Genomic DNA, 21,837 nt, shown 5'->3' with positions numbered 1-21,837 from the left:
CTTATTTTCAGCGAAGCTTTCTGGGCTATGCCAGTTTTAAAGTCGGGGATCTACTGAAGTCCAAGGAGCAAGTGCTGACCCTGAGCCTGAGGTGGGTCTCAATGCTGTTAAATTTAACAGCCTGTGATATTTATTGAAGGCTGGTTGGGTTTGAAAGTCACAATTCTTGCAGATGTTTGGATGTCAACTCTCAAACAGCTTACGTTCTCCTCTGCAACAAGTTACAGGGAAACAGCAATTATTCAGGTTCATATTCAAGTCTGTGTTTCACATGGTCAAAAGTTATCAGCTCTTGTAGGGAAAAAAAATGACATTATTAACAAACTAGTGGTGGCCAGAGGGTTAGGGGTGGGGAATGGACAAAAAGGTGAAGGAGATTAAGCAGTACAAACTACCAGTTATATAATATATAAGTCACAGGGATGTAATGTACAGCAGGGGAATATAATCAATAATAATATACTGGCTTTGTATGGTGCCTAATCTTTAAAAATATCAGATCACTGTATTGTACACCTGAAGCCAATATAATATTGTCAGCAACTGTACTTCAATATAAAATAAAAAAGAAAGTGATGAAACTTGAAATGAAACTTCAAAAAATAAGGTGATAAAATTCTTTGAAAGTAAGAAAGTAAATAGAAATGATAGGCATGTTACTAAATAATATTTCTGTTACTTATCAAAGTGTTACTTTTTAAATCAAGTGAGTTTCTAGGTTTGAAATATGTTTGTTAGAGGCAACTTGCAGATGTATGATAATAAAGGGTAAGCTGATTTATTCTCTTTTTTTAAAGTTTCTTTTGCTGCTATACTATTCAATATAAAGTGTAAGTTAAAAAAGTAAAGTATAAGTTAAAACAGACTCATTGCAACAGACAGCAGATCAGAGATGCTTGAGTATGAGTACAATCTGTTTTGATACAGATGATGCAGCAATCTTTAGGAACTGCGCCGTGTTTTCATACTAAGAAGAGTATTAAATAGAATACTCATTTCTTTTTAACTTCATTATAAATTAGAAAAATAGTATGTTATTTTCTAACTGTATAATAACTTTAAAATTATGTATCCATGGAGAACACTGCCTTACAATATTTATATAGTATAAATGAATATAAAAATTGTAGAGAACATTGTTTGTAAATCTTAAGATGCTCTTCTTTCCATGAGATGTAGAGACCATTGTCAGGGAACAGACGATGTGTCAAGTTTGTTTGCCCTCTGCCCAGCCCCTAAGGACCCATTATAACCAATTTATTTCAGTGTAGATGTCATGGTTTATGGTGGGATCTGTACTTCTGGCTGTCTCCTGTCTGATTTTTTCCTGAGCCTTACAGTTTTGCATTTTGACTTAAGAGATGGTATAAAATAATTTAAAGTAACACATGTTCATGCAGAAAAATCAGTGTTGAAGGGTTCTACTGAGGCTGTCATCTTCTTTTTGGCTTCCTTTCAGCTGTAAATTTTTTTGTTGTTGCATTTTATTTGGGACGGCATTTAAAAATCTTTATAGTTTTGTGGTGTTATTCCCAATAAAAGTTTGCTGTGTTTATTTTCTGTTGGAAGTGTGTAAGTGCCAGCTAAAACGTCTATCTGTCACTGTCACTGGTATCCTAGAAGATATCTGTTACCCATCTAGCATGGCAGTTAGATTTGACCCAAGTGCCCCTGGATTCATGATATAAGATGTCAGACATTGAGCTTGCTGAGAACCACCAGCAGGTCACATGTTTTCTCTATAAGTTGCATGGTACTTTATTCCTCACCTTGCTGATTACGAACTGCAGTATTGATTGTATCATAACTGTCATTAACGTCCGCAGCCCTCTGCACAACATTTAGACACTGGCTTTGAAACAGATATCAGGGACCCAGAAATCCTTAGTGAGGTGAAAATATGTGAACACACACAATTAGAGGAAGGATAGGAACAGAAAGATCTAGTTTAGAGTACTACACTTAGAAGGAAAAAGGAACATAATAATTCCAGATTTAGGGGAAATCAAGACACATTTCCACTTTTGATTTTAATACTCCTGATTCTTATTTATTTGATTTTGATTGTACAAAAGGAAACCAAATTTAGCAACAAAGCATTGCATTTTCTAGAAAAAATAATTTTTGAAAGCCAATTTTGAAATGGCGAGGTTAATATTTTTTTTCCCTTTTTGCGCTTTGCCGAATTTGTAGATTTCTCTCCCTATGAACAAGACACATTATAGATTTATCATAACCTGCTGATTTCTGATGCTTCGTGTGTTTCCATCTGTTGTCATTTATCTTCTTTCCACTGACTTGGCAACCTCTGAGGGTACTGAGGCAGAAAAACATTAGATCAGGGATAAGAAGCATTTTTTTGTTTATTAGTTTTGTTTTTACTATTCCTTTGCACTGACAATATCTGACTTTTATTCCTTTTATATTCAGGTCATAATTTTTAAAGAATAGAATTCTCAGATTTCTGGAAAACAAATTCACAGAAATAAGGGTCAGGGTGTATTTGTCAGCACCATTCTTGGATAGTGGTATCCCCAGAATCTGTCTAGTTTTGTTTGCGTTCACTTTCCCTTTGGGTTGCTTCTTGTCAGATAAGTCAGATTTCAAACTCTCAAACTAGTTTCATGGAATACCATAGTTTAATGTGGCCTGTCCTATGTGCTGTGAACTGGAATTTTTGAGTTTGAGTTGAATTTTTATTTTCCATAAAAAACTTAAAAGGGCAAGAAGTGTGTGTCTTATTTATAGACTTAGACTCAAATTTCATGAAATATGGTACAGTGCATTTTTGAAATTGTAGGCTAAAATTTGTTTGCATGTATTGGGGAGAATGCTTCCGATATAGAAAGTGGTTCCCACTCATGTAACTCATCTTCATTTAAATGCATAGCCACTAAATTTCTGTCTAAGTGATCTAGTATCCCAATCGGTGTCTTTATTTACTATTAACCCTTGTACCTTTATATGACATCTGCTTTGTTTTTCTAGTTTACATTTGGTAGTTCCTGTCTACTCTGACTTCCTTTAGATCTGAATCATACTTTCTGTTTCGTTTTCTAGCTCATTGCTATCTATTCCTGACTTCCATACTGTACTGTAAACAAGCTGAGGTTCTTGAATAGCGGATTACAATTGCAGACATGGAAGACACTGGTTAATATTACAATAATAGTAATAATAATGAGAAGAGAAGGAGGAGGAGGTGGAGGAGGAGGAAGATACTATGAGACACTGCGTGTTTTATGCTCTGATAAGTATGTTAGAGATATTGTTTCATTGACCCTTATCAGCATATGATGTTATTACTTTTGTCATTTTATAAACTAAGGAACTGAGGTATAGAAAGCAGTTAAGTAATTTGCACAAAGTTACAATGCTCTTAACATAAGAAAGCCAAGGCGTGAAGCCACACGTTTCTGACTACAAATCCTGTGCTCTTAATGACTCACTTCTTGTCCCCATTGACCAAGGGGAAAACCGAGATCTAGTTAAAACATGTCCTGTGTCGCGTGACTTGGTAATGGCAGAACAAAGCAAGGACTGAGGTCCAGGACCACTCGTTCAAGGTGTCTTCCACATTGATTTCACTGCAGTGCCTGGATTTATAGCAAATGAAGACCTAATGAGTGTTAGTGGCCATGGAGAACTCAGGAATATTAGCCATGATGGCAGAAAATGAGAACCAGCCTGCTAGGTTAAGGGGGAATGGAGACTAAGGGAAACCTGGGGAATCTATTCTCACCCCAGAACCATGGCCCTGAGCCTGGTTTACTGCCCAAGCACCTAAATATTATTTGTTCTACCAACCTAGCCTGAGTCTCTTGGAATCATAACAAGCAGAAATTTAGAACATCATAATACTGTCTTATTTAATTACAGAATGGAGAAGCAGATCTTTCTCTGGCAATGGCGCTAGAGATCAGGGGAAAAATTATGTTGCTCTTAAAGTAGTCAAACAATCACAAAGACAGAAAAAGAGGCAGGGATAAAAATTCTTTCTTAGGAAATCCTTCTCAGAAGAACTGAGACAGATAGAAGTGCTTTGACCTTGTCTGACCTTTGTTGCTTATCTCCACAGAGTTCAGACTTCATTCAGTGACTGTTCATTCAGCAAGCATTTATCACGAATTTTTCATATGCTAACTATAGTAATAGGTTCTTTACGAAATTTTTAAAATAGTAACAGAGTTAACATTTTGCAGTTGATATTACTAATAACACTGTTAATGAAAAATCTTGTTATTTATTGATCATCTACTAGCATGCAAGGGATATGTTGGGTGCTTCTCCTGAACTATATCATTTAATGTCTGCAGCTTTATCATCCCAGTTTTATAGCAACTTGTCTAAGATTCCGCAGGTACTAACTGTACAAGTAGGATTAGAATTCAGTTGAGTCTGACTCCAGAGGTTCTTCTGCTTTTATTTTCCTGCCTTATAGGAAGCTAATGATCTCATAGCATCTTTGCTTTCTTCTCCATTTTATATTCTATCTTTTGGAGAGTTTTAGGGGCCTCAATTACTTTTTCTTAACGTTTTAATCTTAAAATTCAATTTTATATGCCTGTGACAGAGTAGAGAGGTTCAATAATTATTTGCTGAGATTTTGATTCATGATGATGACTTGTATTTTTATGGATGCTAAATATGAACCTGGTACCATTTATTTCCGAGTGCAATCCACCTAAATTAGTGAATATAATGCAGTCTAAGCTTTAGAGTATATCTGAGACAAGTAACGTTCAGAGTAATAGTGAGTGATAGATTGTGATTTGCTTGAAAGGCTGAAAACCTTACTTAGAATTCACATTTATTTCAGTGTAGGTCACATTGCCTTGCCACAGAAACATTCAGATCATCTTAGCAACTGGTCTGTTATTTCTTTTGTAACCTTCCGCCCCAAATTAAGCAAGCATTTATATAATTTTATCATAGTGGATGTGACCAAATTTTCTTGAGTGCCGATGTATAAGAATTTATCCATAAAAAGAGAATTTATGTTTCCTCTTCATTTATTACTTCTGCCACATTTACAGTAGTGCTGTCGTGAAACGTACAGCATGACTCCAATGATCCTAGACAGACATATGATGTTATGTTTTATAATATACAGATGTATGGGAGGGGTTCTGAAAGAAACAAACAATGAATTTCTGCTGTTTTTAAATTTTTCCTATTTTATGTAACATTTTCTATGTGTACATATTCATGCAAATACCTCATGGATTATATGGATGGGTATGTTTGTACATTTATATTCTTTTAGGATTATTTTGCTTTCTCACAAACTTGACTATTTATTTTCCATTATTGTCAAATGTGTGTGTTTAGAGAAGGCAAGATCCAAATTATGGAGTCTTAAGTTTTGTTTGATTTTGGTTTTTGGTGTTTTGCTTAATTTAACCTCCTTACACACACACACACACACACACAGGCACAAACATGCACTTCCATTTTATTTCTAAAAACAGAAGAACAAAAAAAATCCCGCATATTTTTAACTGAATCTCCCAAAGGCATGTTCTTAATTTAAGAGCTGGAAGCAATATTAAGGAGAGGTTCCTTAGGCTCTGACACACAGTTTTCTACACCAGCATACTCAGAGCGATAAAAAAAATGAAATTGTCACTAGCATTTCGCAGGTTGGGAGCCAAGGCCCGTTCTGTAGGCCATAGGATCAGAATGTTTGCTCCTGGAATGCACGAATGCATGTGAATCCCCACGGTAACCTGAGACCGAACTTGGCCGTAGATTGACAATACAGTTTTAACTGATAAATGTATTTTTCATTTGAAATGGAATTAAACTTTGTTTTTTCATTTCCTACCGCAACTCTTTTCCTGCATGCAAATAATGCTTACATTAAGCACCAGATACCGTCTTCAAAATTGTATGTGTGACGACAACATATTTTCTTTTATTTACTTGGACTTCAGAGATGCTTTTAAAAACTCACATCCAAGCATCTTAATAGTCATGTATATTTTGAATATGTTTTATTCTCCTTTAAAAGTCGCTTCCAGTTAGTTTTTCTAGGTATCAGAAAGTAAGATTACAGCAGAAAGTTCTGCTGGTTCCACCACACTAAGTTTTATACACGTCTAAAACATTTTCTATATTACATAAGGGTGGTAGAGATTGACTGGTGGCCAAAAAGCCTGCTTTAAGAGAAAATAGCATATCAGTGATTAATTATAAAACGGAATAGTATTAAACTTTATTAAACGCACTCGTGGAAAAGTTCGAGGATAAGGATGTCATATAAAAGCTAACTTGATGCTTTTGCCTAGAATTTTCTAAAAATGCCCATCCTAACCGCTGAAAGCAATGAAAAAGAACACTGCATTCTTTTCCTTTGGGAGTGAACAGCCAGAAAACATGCACGTCAGTAGCAAATGCACACTCATGCTTGATCCAGATGCACACATATGGGGAAAGCCTCAAATCTCTGGAATGCTCTATTCACCGTGCTTTTGGCATAATTCAAAACGAAGACAGGAAGCTCCTCCAGGACGGCTTCTCTGATTCTGACACTGACTCGGACCTCATAGACACATAGGAAGAGGTAACTAACACCATTTGAGGTTTATGATGGATTAAGTGTTTCAAATGTCTTACCTTACTGAACCTTCTAATACCCTTGCCTGGAAGGTGATATTATTCTTGTTTTATAAGCTAACTGAGGAGTAGCAGTATAACTTTCTAAGGTCACACAGCTGGGACAGGATGGAAATTAGACGAGAAGAAGGGTTCTTAGAGAACATATATCTTGTTTAGAATTTTAGGATTAAATAAGTTTACAGACCAGAAGAGATCTTGACACTTTAGCTTCTTCTTGGACCCCTTTAGTGACTTGGAAATCAAACTTAGGAGGCCATACGTCTTTCCCATTTTCTGACAGGTCAGTGTTAGAAAAGTGTTCCTATTTTATCCCAGACTTTATCTTCTTGCCACGTTCCCAGCTCTCCTTCATAGTGTTAAGTAGAATAAGTCTCATGCCTTTTCTCTATGATCGCATTTGAAAGCAACTTTTTTGCCTAACTAAATCTTCTCTCCTTTTTTACTCAGCAAGGAATGTAATGAGTAGAAAGAGCACCAGACTTTCCTACCAGATTCGGGTTCAAGTCCTAGCTGTGTCACCAGCTGTGTCGCCCCAAGCATGTTGTCTATTCTCTAACATCTGTTAATGGAAATAGTAATGACCTTCCTCCCAGGGTGATTCTGGGCAATTAATAAATGCAGTGAAGTTCCATGCATTTCCATGCATTAGAGAAAAACACTCTATAAAGATCGCTTCTTGCATTAAACTTACTAATTCCTTCACCCATCACTTAATGTTTTGCTTAGTTTGCTTAGTTAGTTGTAGTTCTTTCTTAAAATGTGACATCCACAATTCTCTAAATTGGGCAATGGCAGAGAGGTTGATTTAACCTTTGATCTGGACATAACATTTTTATTATCTGAGGAATGGATGCTTCCTTGAAATCCAAGTTCTGGCTTTAATCACACTGACACCAGATTTGGCTTCTTATCAAATGGCAGATACCAGCAAGAGACATAGGGAAAGTATTTGGTTGGTTGAAACAGGCAGCATTCTGATAGAGTTGGGAAAAATCTCAAATTGGCTTTGACTTGAAATTTTAGCAATATAGCATTGAAATCAGGACAGAAATTCATAAAAGTGACACGGAGTGTCAGTTGCTTTTAGGGTTTACTGATGCATGTTATTCCAAATCTGTAATAAACTGTCTACAGAAATAAATTCAAGTGATGTTTCTCAGGACTGGTCTGTGAAAAGGAAGGGAAGCATCAAAAGCAGAAGTAGGGCTGTTTGCTTCTAAAACTGATTCTGTTCTTATATGTAACTGTGTCAGTGTCATTTAGGAACAAGACTGTCTAAAATTATCAAAAGGCTCTAACATGAGCCACTTTGTAATAACTACTAAAATGACATTAATTTATTATAAAATCAGAGAATTCAAAGTATACAAATATCATGGGCTTAGGACAGTAGAGAAATAGGAAGTGTATGGGATTTAGAGACATGCCTGAGCCCAAATCCTGGCTTTTTTATTACCTAGCAGGATGATTGATTACTCTGAGACTCAATTTTCTTATCTGTGAAAAGGGGATGACAGTGGTGCCCATCTCACAGCCTCAGCTCACATGAATTACTAACGTGAAATGTTTATAACAGTTCCTGACACATAGTAAGTGCTCAATAAATGTTGGCTGTAATTTTTATTATTTTTTTATCTTTTATTGATTAGCTTCTCTAGCCTTAGGTGTTTTTTTTTTTTTTTTAATTTATTTATGGCTGTGTTGGGTCTTCGTTTCCGTGTGAGGGCTTTCTCTAGTTGCGGCGAGCGGGGACCACTCTTCATCGCGGTGCGCGGGCCTCTCACTATCTTGGCCTCTCTTGTTGCGGAGCACAGGCTCCAGACGCGCAGGCTCAGTAGTTGTGGCTCATGGGCCCAGCTGCTCCGCGGCATGTGGGATCTTCCCAGACCAGGGCTCGAACCCGTGTCCCCTGCATTGGCAGGCAGATTCTCAACCACCGCGCCACCAGGGAAGCCCTAGCCTTAGGTGTTTTGATGTTGTTTTTGTTGTTCCCAGGTGAGAATTAGACAAATGGTACCCAACCCATCTGAAACAGTACCTGATGCAAAGTGTGTGCCCATCATGCTTGTCACCTGTTTTTAAAATTATCATCCTCATCAGTATTATTATTCCCCATTTCATCCAACTAGACTGTCTTTCATTTATAATTTAAATGGCTCTATGGTGGTATAGTCTGCATTTTTCTTTATGTTCCTAATCCATTTTCGTGGGGCCGGAGGTATGACCATGGAAACTGATTAGCACTTCCTTAGTTTGCATTATTCAAAATATGTCGTATTTGTCAGATTGCAAATTAGAGTTTTCAGTCACTGAAGAGACAACGCATACTTAGAGTACACTTCAATAGCTCCTCAATTTGTAGAGAAAAGCCTGAACTCTTCCCTCTTATAAAATGCAGATCACATAAAGTTAATATCTGTACACAGACTTACCTGCTTAAGAAGTTTGAGAGCTAATTTAGCTTTGAAGATAATTTGCAGGAATGATTAGGCCTGCAAGGAATTATATTTGACCTGAAAATTTTGTATAGGATTTGCCCATATTTACCAAAGTCGCTTTCATCATTATCACCCTGTATTTCTGCTGCTCTGGACACATTTATATCAGCTTTTTCCGGAGAATGTTATTTGGGACACCGGTGTCCCTTCAGTTATTAGTATGTGTTCTTCGAGTGAAGGAGTTTTATGTCAAATAAGTTTGAAAATGTTATATTCAAAAAAGTGAAGAGGGTGACCTTATTGTAGGATTTCTCAGAGCCTTCATTAGGTCCTCAAGTCCTTCTGGGACTCTCAGAGGCAATGTCACCTACAGCTTTTCCCTAACTAATTTGAACCCAAGAAGCTTTCTTTATGGAAAGTTTTCTTTAACAGCTTATCAGACAGACACTGTGTTCCAAGAAAAGCAGCTGCATAGTTGAGAAAATGCTGATTTTGAACAATATAAACAACCAAGTATTTTCCAGAGAAATATATGAGACACTCTCTACATGTATTCATCCACTTTTCCCCACCATGAGCATTTTCTCTAACAGACACCTCTGTAGACAGGCCTGTGGTCTTCATCCAAATGAACCCTCATCCTGTACACACACCCTGCACCTGCACACATTCTGCCCCTGTCCACATGCAGTTACCCAGCCCTGTTTCTCCCACCCCCCACTCCCTGTCCACAGGCATTGCCAACCCTGTGGCATTTTACACCCATGCCACGGACTATATAGACACCATTTGTGAAATTTGTACAGAATATGTGGAAAGGGGAAAGGAGTGACAAGATACATGCTTTCTTTTTTACAGTCATTGACAGATTCTTTTTAAGCTTGCATAAGTGGACACACACTTATTTTCACAATCACTTAATATTATAACCACCCTGAACTGAATTTAGGTCTTCTCCTGAAGGTTCTGCCTTTTAGTGCTTGTCCTTTCTTGGTTAAATTCAGAACCATTAGGTGCCCTAACTATAGCCCAAGTTAGAAATCGCAGCATCCATTTCCAACTGATCTTTTCTACAGTTCTCGTCTGATCTCATCTAAAGCTCTTCTTCTGCTTTAAATTTATGTCTTCCTGTCCCTGCACCCAAATGAACATGAACATGAAAATAAGCGTGCAAAAGCCTCAGCCAAGAGATACAAGATAGTAAGTCTACTTTCTCAGCTTCATCTGCAGCCACACGCATAACCCTTGACATTGATCATCACTTCCTTTGTCATTTATAGTGGCTTATGTGCACATAACGCTTTCCAAAGGTGGAGTCAGAGTCTCTGTAGTTCTTTGGAAACCCCTCTTCTCAGGGTTTTGAGCTCAGTTTCAACCTCAACTAGCAAGAGAGCAATGTCCGTAGGTGTAGATGGTGCTCCTAAGATTCTTCCCCACACTGATGTCCTATTATTTTCCCTCCATCTTTTGTTATCCCTTGCCTGGGATGGTCTCACCCATCTGAAGTCCCTAGTATTCTCCATACTTATTCTCATTAGGAACTGAGAGGTGATAGTCTCCAGGCATGTCAGTGAAAAGGGCTGGTCACTATCCCCTACCCAGGCTCCTCAATTTCCTAAGACCAAATTGACCATTTTCCTATCATCAGGCTTTTGAAGAAGCAGGTCAGAACTCATTATTCCTGCTCCAGCTAACACAGGCTTAATGATCACTGGAAGGTCACTATTCTCAACTGTGTTCCTAGTGAGGTTTGGCTTTGCTTTTTCATTTACACATTGTCAGTTCTACTTAATATATATGAGTGAGCTGTGCTGGAGGTACCATCCTTGAGGAACTGTAGAAAGTTACCTGCCCCTTAACAATGTATTCCCCTAATAGCATTCTCTAGCCTAGGATTTTCCACCCTAATCCATTAAGTGAAATTCACTGATGTCTGCTGTTCTGTGGTATAGCATGGTGCCTCATAGTAGAAGTGGGGTTGAATGAAATTGTTTGCAATAAGACTTCAGGAAGATAAAGAACTGAGTCAGGAAAAGGAAGAAAAGTGCAATTTTATAATGGAAGATAGGAAAACTAGAAAATATACAAAGTCATATCATGAAAGATTTTAAGAAGGCAGAAGAGAAGGATGCGATCACAGATAAAAAGATGTAGAATAAGAGGGAGAAGAGAACAGACACACTTATTTTGCTTTACTTAATTACTTTTAATACCAATATAACCACATTGTTTTTCTCAGTGCTGTGCTACAATAGGGGCTGGTTGCTTCTAGCAATGGGCTCAGCCTATTGGTGACCCATTGGGTCCCTTTATCAGTGTACTCAATCTTATTAGAATTTGACAGAAAATGTTAGGTAATTAAAGATTAGTCTTTATACATTGTGTGGCACTGAAGAATTTATTACGTTATAGGACAGTTTACCATCTTGCAGGGAAAGTAGATTTAAAAATCAATTGAAATCATTGAATGCAGGTTTAATTAGACTTGATCTAAGTGCTACTTGGCATATATTACATTATGACAAGCAGATGAAATGACCAGTTTTGCTTGTAGATACATGCTGTAGGTTGCTTCTTTCTGATGTTCATACATGTAAATTGGAAAGTAAACACATTCCTTTAGAACTTAATATAAAAATTGATTGCTAAAAACAAATTTAGGTTGCCATAATAAACTTGGTCTAATCCTCATCCATCCATCGAAGACCAGAGCAGATAACTTGAATTTTATTTTATTTTAATCTTCCCCAGCATCGATGCAGTCTCTCGAATTCAAAGCAGGTTTAAGGTTCAATCCTAAACTTAGAAAAGGTGTATAGTGGGGATTATTTTTCTCTTATCTAGAATCAAATTGAAGATTTTCCAGGGACCTACACAGTAAGTAGGAGAGAGAGACTCTAACAGTTTTGAGGTTTGCTTGTTTGTTGGGCAGACTACCAACTAACAATAAATTTCCTGGCTATGGAGACTTACTTCTAGTACTAGTAAACGTGAATTGCTTCTCTGACCAAGTGATATGCCTTTCAAGCACTTTAAGGATTGGCCTGTGATTGTAACACTGGAGGGAGTTCGAGTTCCATTACTGTCACCAGGGGGTAATTACTTTCCTTAAATTTCTTCATCTGACTACTAATGATAATAATGCCACTGAGATGAGCTTAAATTATGAATTCATAAGGCAGATTTTAAGAATCTGTTTATACTTTAGTAGGAAAAAATATTTTCTCCCTCGTTCTTTCATGCCATCTCTTCTTCCCTTGAACCCCCACTAGTTCTTGAAACAAATACTATGCTAATTTTTAAAGTTTGAGGTTTTAAGAGTGTTACAGACTGAATATTTGTATCCCCCAAATGTATCTGTTGAGGCCCTAAACTCCACTGTGATGTTATTTGAAGATGGGGACTTTGGGAAGTAATTGGAGTTAGAAAAGGTCATGAGAGTGGGGCCCTCATGATGGGATTAGTGCCCTTATAAGAAGAGCCACCAGAGAGCTTGCTCTCTCCTTGCCATCTGAGGACACAGGGAGAAGGCAGCTGTCTGCAAGTCAGGAAGAGGTTTCTCACCAGAATCTGACCTTGCTGGTGCCCTGATCATGGGCTGCTAACCTCCAGATCTGTGAGAAATTAAGTTTCTGTTGTTAAAGCCACCCAGACTATGGTATTTTATAACAGCCTGAGCAAAGAGTTATTAGATTCTGATAGAGTTCTTTGATTACACTTTAAAATCATATTCCTCTTACATTGACTGTGTTTTCTTATTGTTAGCAGTAAAAATTAAATTATAAAAGTTACCACCATTGCTGCATGTCTATGGGGAGCCACGGATATGCATCTCTGCTTCATGGGATGGAGTTAAAGTTGTCAAGAATAAGGCCTACTTCAAAAGATGCCAAGTGAACTTTAGAAGAAGGCGAGAGGGTAAAACTGATTGGTATGCTTGGAAATGCTTAGCAATCCAGGATAAAAATAAATACAGTACACTCAAATATGGGATGATAGTTCATGTAACCAGCAGAGAGATCATTTGTCAGATTGCTTATGCCTGTGTTGAAGAAGCTATGATAGTCGGTGCAGCTTATACTCATGAACTTAAAATATAGTGTGAAGGTATTTTGTACTTGGATTCAGTTCACACCTGAACTACCACTGGAAATAAAGTTTTGGGGGCCCTGAAGAGAGCTGTGGAAAGAAGCTTTTCCATCCCTCACAGAACCAAACGATTCCCTGGTTATGGTTCAGGAAACAAGGAATTCAAGGCATAAGTACTTTGGAAGAAGATCAGTGATCAAAACATTGCAGATTATATATGGAAGGAGATGGTGATGCTTACAGGAAAAAATTCACTCAGCACACAAAGAAGGTAACTCCAGACTCCGAAGAGATGTGCAAGAAAGTTCATGCTGCTGTATGAGAGAATCCAATCTGTGAGAAGACACCTAAGAAAAAAGTTAAAAAGAAGAGATGGAACTATCCTAAAATGTCTCTTGCTCAGAAGATCAGGTAGCTCAGAAAGCAAGTTTCCTCCAAGCTTTAGAGTGGGCTAGTGAGGGTTGAACCAAAGCACCACATTCCTATGAAGATTTTTCAGATAAGGACAATCAACTTATTGATGAAGAAGCTAAAAATAAATACATTTAAAAGTTACCACAATTTCATCTTTTGGGTTTCAGAAACAAATTAAAAAAAAAAAAAAATCAGGTGTGGACTTCTGGTTTCTACTGTTCTTTGACAAATATCAGCACTGCTGTTGACCTGTGAGGCGGCTGTAAGCCTTTCACTTGACCTCTCTGGGCTTCAGTTTCTACAGAATGAATTGGCTGATACTTAACCTTACTTTCTGTTTTAAGCATTCTCTGATTTTATTCAATCCTAATATTGAGATCTGAGGAATTTATTGTAGAATAAAAGAGAAAATAGCTGCATCCAAGGTTATTGAAAGCTGGTGAAATTTTTATTTGGTATACAAACTTCAATTCAGTTCTCAAATATTTACAAAAGGATATATAGCAATCACTCCTGAACTGAAAATTTTAATCCCGTGACTTTTAATTTTTACTGTCTTTCTCCTTCCCGTTAGCACATCAGCCTGCCAAATACCAAAATCCGTTTGTTTTCTTATATGGATTTTTTTTAATGATGCAATAAAGACCTTTAATTACTAACAGATATACTTTCTTCTTATAATGAAATCTTAATGTTTTAAAAGGGAGATATTCAGAGAACAAGTAATTGCTTTCTCATGTACTTTATGCAAAGCTGGTATGGGACATTTGATTTTTTCCTGCTGATCTTCAGAATCTATTTAACATGAATAAAAGCAGTATTCTGTTTCCATATAGCAGGTGTCTTGAACTTTGCATTAATTACTTTTCTTCCTTTTAACAAAAATAAAGTTCTGTAGAAATCTTTATTGTTCTATCTAGACTCCTTTAACAGTGATTCAGTCACATTTTGACCTCGAAAATAATTACCAGATGATTTAGTAATGCATTGTTAAGACTGTTAGCAGAACAAGTTAAAATCTGAAAATGGGAAATTTCAGGTCTTTAAAGTATTTGTAAATTACTGCTACCCTGTCTGCCCGGCATATTTTGCCTAGCTAAACTGAGATTCCTTATTGTAGCAGTAACTATGACTCATTTTCCCGTGATTGGTGACCATGCAGGAACCCTGGATTCCTAGGTCATCTTTCATCCACATGGCCGCCCATCATTTTACCTGTTCGTCCACCCCCTACTGTGGCCCTGGTGCCTTCAGCTCCCTGACTCTATTCTGATCCTTGAGCTTCCTCCTCAGCCCCGTCCCCTATCCTCAGTCATTTCTCTTTGTTTAACTGGAAGCTGGCTGTCTCCCCTGAAGCCCTGTCAAGTGGTTACTCTTCATACCTGCTCTGGGATGAACAAGAAAATGGGGACCTTCGTCATACAGCCACAAGGAAATAAATTCCACTAACAACCTGAATGAGCTAGGAAGTAGATTCTTCCCTAGAGTTTCCATGTGGGAGTGTAGCTCAGCCTACATCTTGGCCTCAGTCCTGTGAGACCCTGAGTAGAGGACCTGGCCTGGCTTCTGATCTGTACAAACTGTGAGATAGTAAATGCGTGGTATTGTAAGTCACTGGGTTTGTGGTCCTTCATTATGCAGCAATATAAAATTAATACATGGCTCTCTGACTTAGTCTTCTAACTCTCCACCTACCCAGCTTTAGCCACAATGGGGTCTTTGCTCTTCCTTGAATATGGGGACCGTGTTCCTCTACAAGACCTTTGGACCATCTGCTTCTTCTGCCTGAAAAGACCTTCTTTCTTCCCTTTTTTACTTCCTTTAGGTATTTGTTCAAATGGCATCATATTAGAGAAGCCTTTCCTAATACATATACATACATATGTAGTCATTATATATATATAGACTATAAAGTAGAAGCCCCACCCAGCACTCACCTACCTTGCTTAAGTTTTCTCCATGGAACTTATCGTATCTGTATCATTTATTTGTTTACCATGAGAATTCAAGCTCCATGAGGACAGGGATTTTTGTGTTGTTCTCTGTTGTATTCTTGTACATGGAGCAGTGCTTCCAACATGGTAGGTGCTTAATACATGTTTGTAAGTGAATTAATATTTTCTGTTATTTTGACCTTATTATATTTCTATGGAAATTTATAATTTTGGAGACTCTTTTTTCATTAAAAATGTTGTCATATTAAAGGAGAAGGAAGAAAAAATATTTGAAAAACCACAATATTTCATAACTTAATACCTGAAGAATTTAAAACAAATCTAAATGCAATTAAACAGAAAAGTATAGGTACTTAATAACTGTTTGGTTTCAGAGTGCATGCCTCACTGTCCAATTTAAAGCTTAGTGAATTTCTTATCACACAGGTTTGAAATACATTATACTCTAAGGTTATGTTCATACACTGAATAACTTTGATTTTTTTTTTAACTTTGATCTTTTAATGCTAGCTTTAAAAAAATTCCTTTGCATTATTTCCCACTATTAAGAAATTTACATAAAACCGAACAGCACAAAAAATCCAGAAAAAATATAAATAATTCAAAACTTCAATAGTAAATATAGACCCATCACTAGTATTTGATACTAATTATTTAATAATTAAATCCTCTAATCCTCCATGCCTGTTATCTTTAGTAGAATGTTTTCATAGTGGCCTAGAATATTTTGATTTATTTTTTGACATTTGCAAACTATTCTTGTAAAGAGTTTCTGCTGTCGGAGCATGTCCATTTTTAGTAAGAAAAAAATTTTTGTTTAACTCTCTATCAAGACTGTTTATACTTGGTCTTAAAAATGTCTATATCTTTTGCTTTTAAAAATGTCAGCATTAAGTCAGGTTTCCCGGCCATTTATGTATAACCTCCTATAATTCCTTTCTTGCTACTATTCTCTTCCACTTCCAATGGTCTCTGCTTAATATATATAGTGCTCTTTTCCTTTCAACATTTTTCTTTCTCTTAAAATTCAAACAATACAATAGAATAGAATAAATTAACAAAAATCCTTAGCAATAGTTTCTCTTGTAGGTCTAAACGTGAGTCAGTTCAGACATGGGTGGCCAGTTGTTTTATCCCATGGATGAGTCATGGGCTTGGGAAATTCATTGCACCTCCTGCAAGAGCATTTTTCTCTCCAATCTCTGATGAAATACCCTCCCCCACCCCTTGTTCAGGTGGAACATTTTTCTCTCGCATATGGCAGTTCTATGTCAGCAGATATTTTGAAAGCATAAAGCATGGGATAAATTGACACTTTGACTCTACCATTACAAATCAATGTTGCCAGCAGTTAGAAGGTTCTGTTCACATGGAAGGCAATAACCTTTCAGTCATTTGGTTTTGTATTCCCAGATTAAATGGCTAATAGTTTGTTATCCATTCATTATCATCGAAAATGTCTATATCTTTTCTCATTTATTCTATTTTGGAAATTACATTCAGTAAACATTGACTTTTTATTGTTGTGCAGTTCTGTGAATTTTAACACATGTATAGATTCTTGTAACCACCACTGCAGTCAGGATACAGAACTCTTCCATCTCCACAGAGAAACTCCCACCTGCTGCCCCTTTGATGCATGCCTCCACCCACACTGACCTCTGACACCCACGATGTGAGTTCTCCATCACCATAGAGAAATGCTTTTTGAGAAAGTCATTGAATCATCGATTGCAGATCCTCCTGAGACTGGCTTCATTTATTCAGTCTGATGCCTTTGAACTTCATCAAGGTGTTGTGCATATCAATAACAGGTTTTTTTTTTTCAATTGCTGAGTTGTATTCCATGCTACTGTACCACAACAAACTGTACCACAGTTTGTTGCACCATTCATATGAAAGTATATTTTGGTTGTTTCCAGTTTAGAGTGATTATGAATGGAGCTGCTAAAATATTCATGTGTAGGTTTTTCTGTGATCCTAAGTTTTCATTTCTTTAGGGTAAATACCTAGGATTGGAATTTCTGAGTCATATGGTAAGTGTATGTTGAACTCTATCAGAAACTGCTGTGCTGTTTTCCCCACCAGCAGTGTATGAGAGTTTCAATGGCTCTGCATCCTCACCAGACATTGTAAAATATAGTGTGACATCTCATAATGATTTTAATTTTCATTTCCCTAATGGACAGTGTTGTTGGACAATTTTCCGTGGTCTCTTGTTATCTGCATATCCTCTTCTGAGACACATCTCTTCGACTTTGCCCTTTTTTTATTATGTTGTTCATTTTCTTGCTGTTGAGTTTTGAGGGCTCTTTATGTATTTGGGATGCAAGTTCTTTGTCAGAAACATGATTTGTAAATGTTTTCTTCCAATCAGTAGCCTGTCTTTTCATTCATTGTGTCTTTCACAAAGCAGAAGTTGTTAATTTTGATGAAGTTCAATTTATCAATTTCTTTTCTTCTTCAGATCATGCTTTTGGTATCACATTTAAGAACAACTTGATGAAGCCCAGTTCATGAAGACTTTTCTCCTATGTCTTCCTTTAAAATTTTTATGTTTCACATTTAGGTCTATGAACCATTTTAACTTTTGTTTCAGTTGTGAAGTTTAAGTAAAATTTCATTTTTTCCCCAAATGGATGTCTAATTGTTCCAGTACCATTTGTTGAAAGGACTACTCTTTTTCCATTTCATTGACTGTAACTTTGTCAGAAACAGTTGTCCATATTGTCTCTGTATTCTGTTTCATTTATCAATATATCTGTCCTTTTGTCAATACCACAGTTTTGATTACTATAGATTTACAGTAAGTCTTAAAAATCAGTAGATGCAATTTCTCCATTCTTGTTCTTCTTTCTAAAAAGTACTTGGGCCATTCTGTTTACTCTGCCTTTCTTTATAACTTTTTGAATCAACTTGTCATTATCTACAAAAAATCTTGCTGGGATTTTAATTGGTATTGCCTTAAATCTGTAGATCAATTTAGGAAAAATCAAAATCTTTATAAACTTGAGGCTTCCAGTATATGAACACAGTATGTCTCACCATTTATTTAGACCTTTTTTGATTTCTTCCATCAACACTTATAGTTTTCAGCATATAGATCTTGTACATTTTTGTTAGATCTATACCTAAGTATTTGCTTTGGACTTACTATAAATGATAAATATATTTTTAAAAAATTTCAGTTTCTAATTGCTACATATTTATATGCTGACCATGTGTCTTGTGAAACTTTGTAGTTTCAATATCACTTCTGTTTTCAAAACTTTTGTAGTGTTATTCGTACCTGTCCTTCGAGTTTGTCACCGAGGTGACAGTCTGGGACCTGGGGGATGGTGTAGTCCATAGATTATTTCTCAGAGTATCTGATATGTGGTTTAGATCCATGCATGCACAGCTTGAGGTAAGCCCAGAAGTCCATGAACGACATTAAGAAGTCCCTTCCTGAGCTCCTTCCTCATTACACTCTCTCTGGCCTATTCCCATTTCCTGTGGCTTCCCTGGAAGGGAAAGATCAAAAGACCCTTCATTCAGAAAGCTGGGGTTTGATTTTCCCTTCTCTGCCATGAAACTGCACCCTCTTCTGGGGCCAAGAGGTAGGAGAAGAGAGAGAGAAAAAGAGAGAGAAAAAGTAAAGGACATTCATCCCATGCCCTTGGGATCACAGCTCCAATCAGAGAGGAAACTTTCCCCTCCTCATAATTTTAGGCTCCTGCACTCCCTCAGAGCTGTCACTTTTGTTGCTGCCACACTGGATTGCTTGGGGGCTGAGACACAAGAGAGTGGAAAAAAGAAAAGTGATTTCATCATTCTTCTGAGTATTAGGAGACCTCTTTTCTGTTCTTTGAGCCAGAACCAGAGAGATTCTCCTGGAGCTATCTTTGTCTACACCATGACCATCTCTGGGCTTGGGGCTGTTTGGGGTCTAGATCATGAGATAGGAGAGGAGAAGAAATGGTAAACTAATTGCTGGTTCAGTGGCATTTAAAATTCTATCTTCTTCCCCAGTATGCCCAGCAGTGTTTACTTTGAGTCCTCAAATAGCTGCTCTGTGCATTGTATCCAGGTTTTATAGCTTCATCCAGTATGTGCAAGAGGGTAGAGTATGCTTCCTCTATCTTACTTGCAGCATCTTATCTACCAAAGGGCAGATGATGGTGACCCGTTAACTTGAATGTAATTTTGGTCGCCTGTGAATCCTGACAAGGACATTTACAAGATGCCAAGTTGTTTTCTCACCTTGCTGTGGAGGTATATCTTACATTTAAAGAGATGGATATTTCTTACATTTCAAGAGGTAGCTTAACTGTTTAGGGAGCTGGAAATGTCATCTAGCCGTGTGCCCAAGAAGAGGAGGGGTACTAAGATTTGCAGTCTTTGCCCTATTTTAAATGTCTATCGCCCCCCACCTCCAACCCGCCAAATTCGATAGGGGTGGCCATGTAACTGAGCTCTGGCCACTGGATTGTAAACAGAGGGAAGCACACCGGTTCTGGGTCTGTCCAATAAGAGTTCCTCCATGCTTTTATCCCCTTCTGCTGTTTGGAGACCTTAGATGCCACAAGGTGAATATGGCAGAGCCTTCATCAGCCTGGCTCCTCAAATCACTGAATAGATGACCTACATTTTTAACTATAGTTAATTTGAAAGTTGCTAAGAAAGTAGATCTTAAAAGTTATCATCACAGGAAAAAAAATTTTTATAACTGTGTATGGTGATAGACGTTAACTAGACTTATTGTGATGATCATTTCGCAATATACACAAATATAGAATCACTGTGCCGTATACCCAAAACTAATATACTGCTATATGGCGATTATACTTCAATAAAAATGTATATTTTAATAACAAATAGAGATAGTTTATATTTTACATTTAGCATTGAATCATTTCCAAATACAACTCACTATATATATATATATATATATATATATATATATATATTTAATAGAGTCATGAGGAGGGAAAGATTTCTTTAGCTTATTTGTATTGAGGCAGTTACTCATATTTGGATAGTACTGTTTTCAGCAGTAAAGAGGAATCTACAAGCCAATTAGTCTGAAAAACTGGTAGTCAACGTATCTATGATGTGCTCTTGGAACTTTGTGTCCCGGATGGTATAACAGTTGTACTCATTACCATACACGAAAGCATTTTTTTTTTTTTTTTTTTTTTTTTTTTGCCACACTTGCAGGATCTTAGTTCCCTGAGCAGGGATTGAACCCGGCCGCGGCAGTGAGAGTCCTAACCATTGGACTGCCAGGCAGTTCCCACAAAAGCATTTTTATATTTAAACTTTAAGGTCTTTTAATTTTGGACACATAAATCTTGTGAGATAAGTAGAATGGTTTACTACCTTCATATTTTATAGCTCGTAAATCTTAATAGAGGCTGAATTGCCCTCTCACGATCACATAGTTGTTTACTATGAAAAGCCAACACCGTAACCAAGGACTTTTGTCACTCAAAGTTCACTGTGCTTTCCACTAAACCATGCTCCATTACTTACTGGTGTGTGATGACATGGATCTGTTTGAACCAAAAATACTGAGCTGTCCATAACCCCGGACAAGTCTTAAAAGACAGTCTACATTTCAAACTCTCTTGGTAGGCATTAGGCAATGTCTAAGGAATTTTGACAGAGAAAATAAAATAAAATAGTGATAGCAGGTATTAAGAAGAAAACCTGACATGGACGGGATGGAAGAGAAAGATTCTGGAAGATGGGAAGTAGGTTCTTCAAGTGTAATGAAAGAAAGTTGATGAAACTAATTGGGATGTTACCATTGGGAAGGGACACATGTAAGGGGCATTATAGAGGAAGAATCAGTAGCGCTTGATGACTTACTGGATGGTAGGGACAAGGCATTGGTAGAGATGGAATATTCTGTGGTTTTGGTCTTTGGAAAATGATATGCTACTGATGTGAGCTGGGGTTTGGGAAAAGGACGAGTTAGGTTTCAAGCTTATAGAATGTAAAATTATATCAGGACGAAAGGAATTTGGAATTCTGGAATAGGAAATCAGGTCAGAGTAGGAAATATAGGTTTGTGGTAGATCCTCAAAGACGGGATAATTGAATCCCATGATAATGGATAGAATTTCTGAAGACAAGTTTATAATGTGAAAAGAGGAGAAAACAAAGGACTAAAGCTTCGAGTGTATAAGCTATAATATTAAGAACTACTGAAAAGTTTTATTTGAATATTAGTTTGAAAGTATCGTATGGCTTCTGAAATTTGTGAAGTTCAGCCAGAATAGAGGTGTGTTCAGGCATACGTACTTAAGTAGAACTCGCACTTCTCTGAGGCCAAA

At 37.1% G+C, this 21,837-nt stretch overlaps 1 protein-coding gene across 6 annotated transcripts in view; it reads left to right on the top strand.

The window, feature by feature from the left end:
• INPP4B (inositol polyphosphate-4-phosphatase type II B) overlaps positions 1 to 21,837 on the top strand; it is a 371,544-nt gene that overhangs the window by 132,792 nt on the left and 216,915 nt on the right. For all 6 annotated transcript variants that reach the window (XM_082390014.1, XM_082390013.1, XM_082390011.1 and 3 more), the window contains one exon: positions 12 to 91. In XM_082390014.1, the coding sequence (XP_082246140.1) occupies positions 12 to 91 (80 nt within the window). The remainder of the gene's footprint in view (positions 1 to 11; positions 92 to 21,837) is intronic.

Source organism: Balaenoptera borealis, assembly GCF_965194805.1.
Source record: "Balaenoptera borealis genome assembly, chromosome: 4".
In the NCBI taxonomy this organism is placed as follows: Eukaryota; Metazoa; Chordata; class Mammalia; order Artiodactyla; family Balaenopteridae; genus Balaenoptera; species Balaenoptera borealis.
The sequence above is the reverse complement of the archived record's forward strand: the minus strand, read 5'-3'. Positions and strand labels throughout refer to the sequence as shown.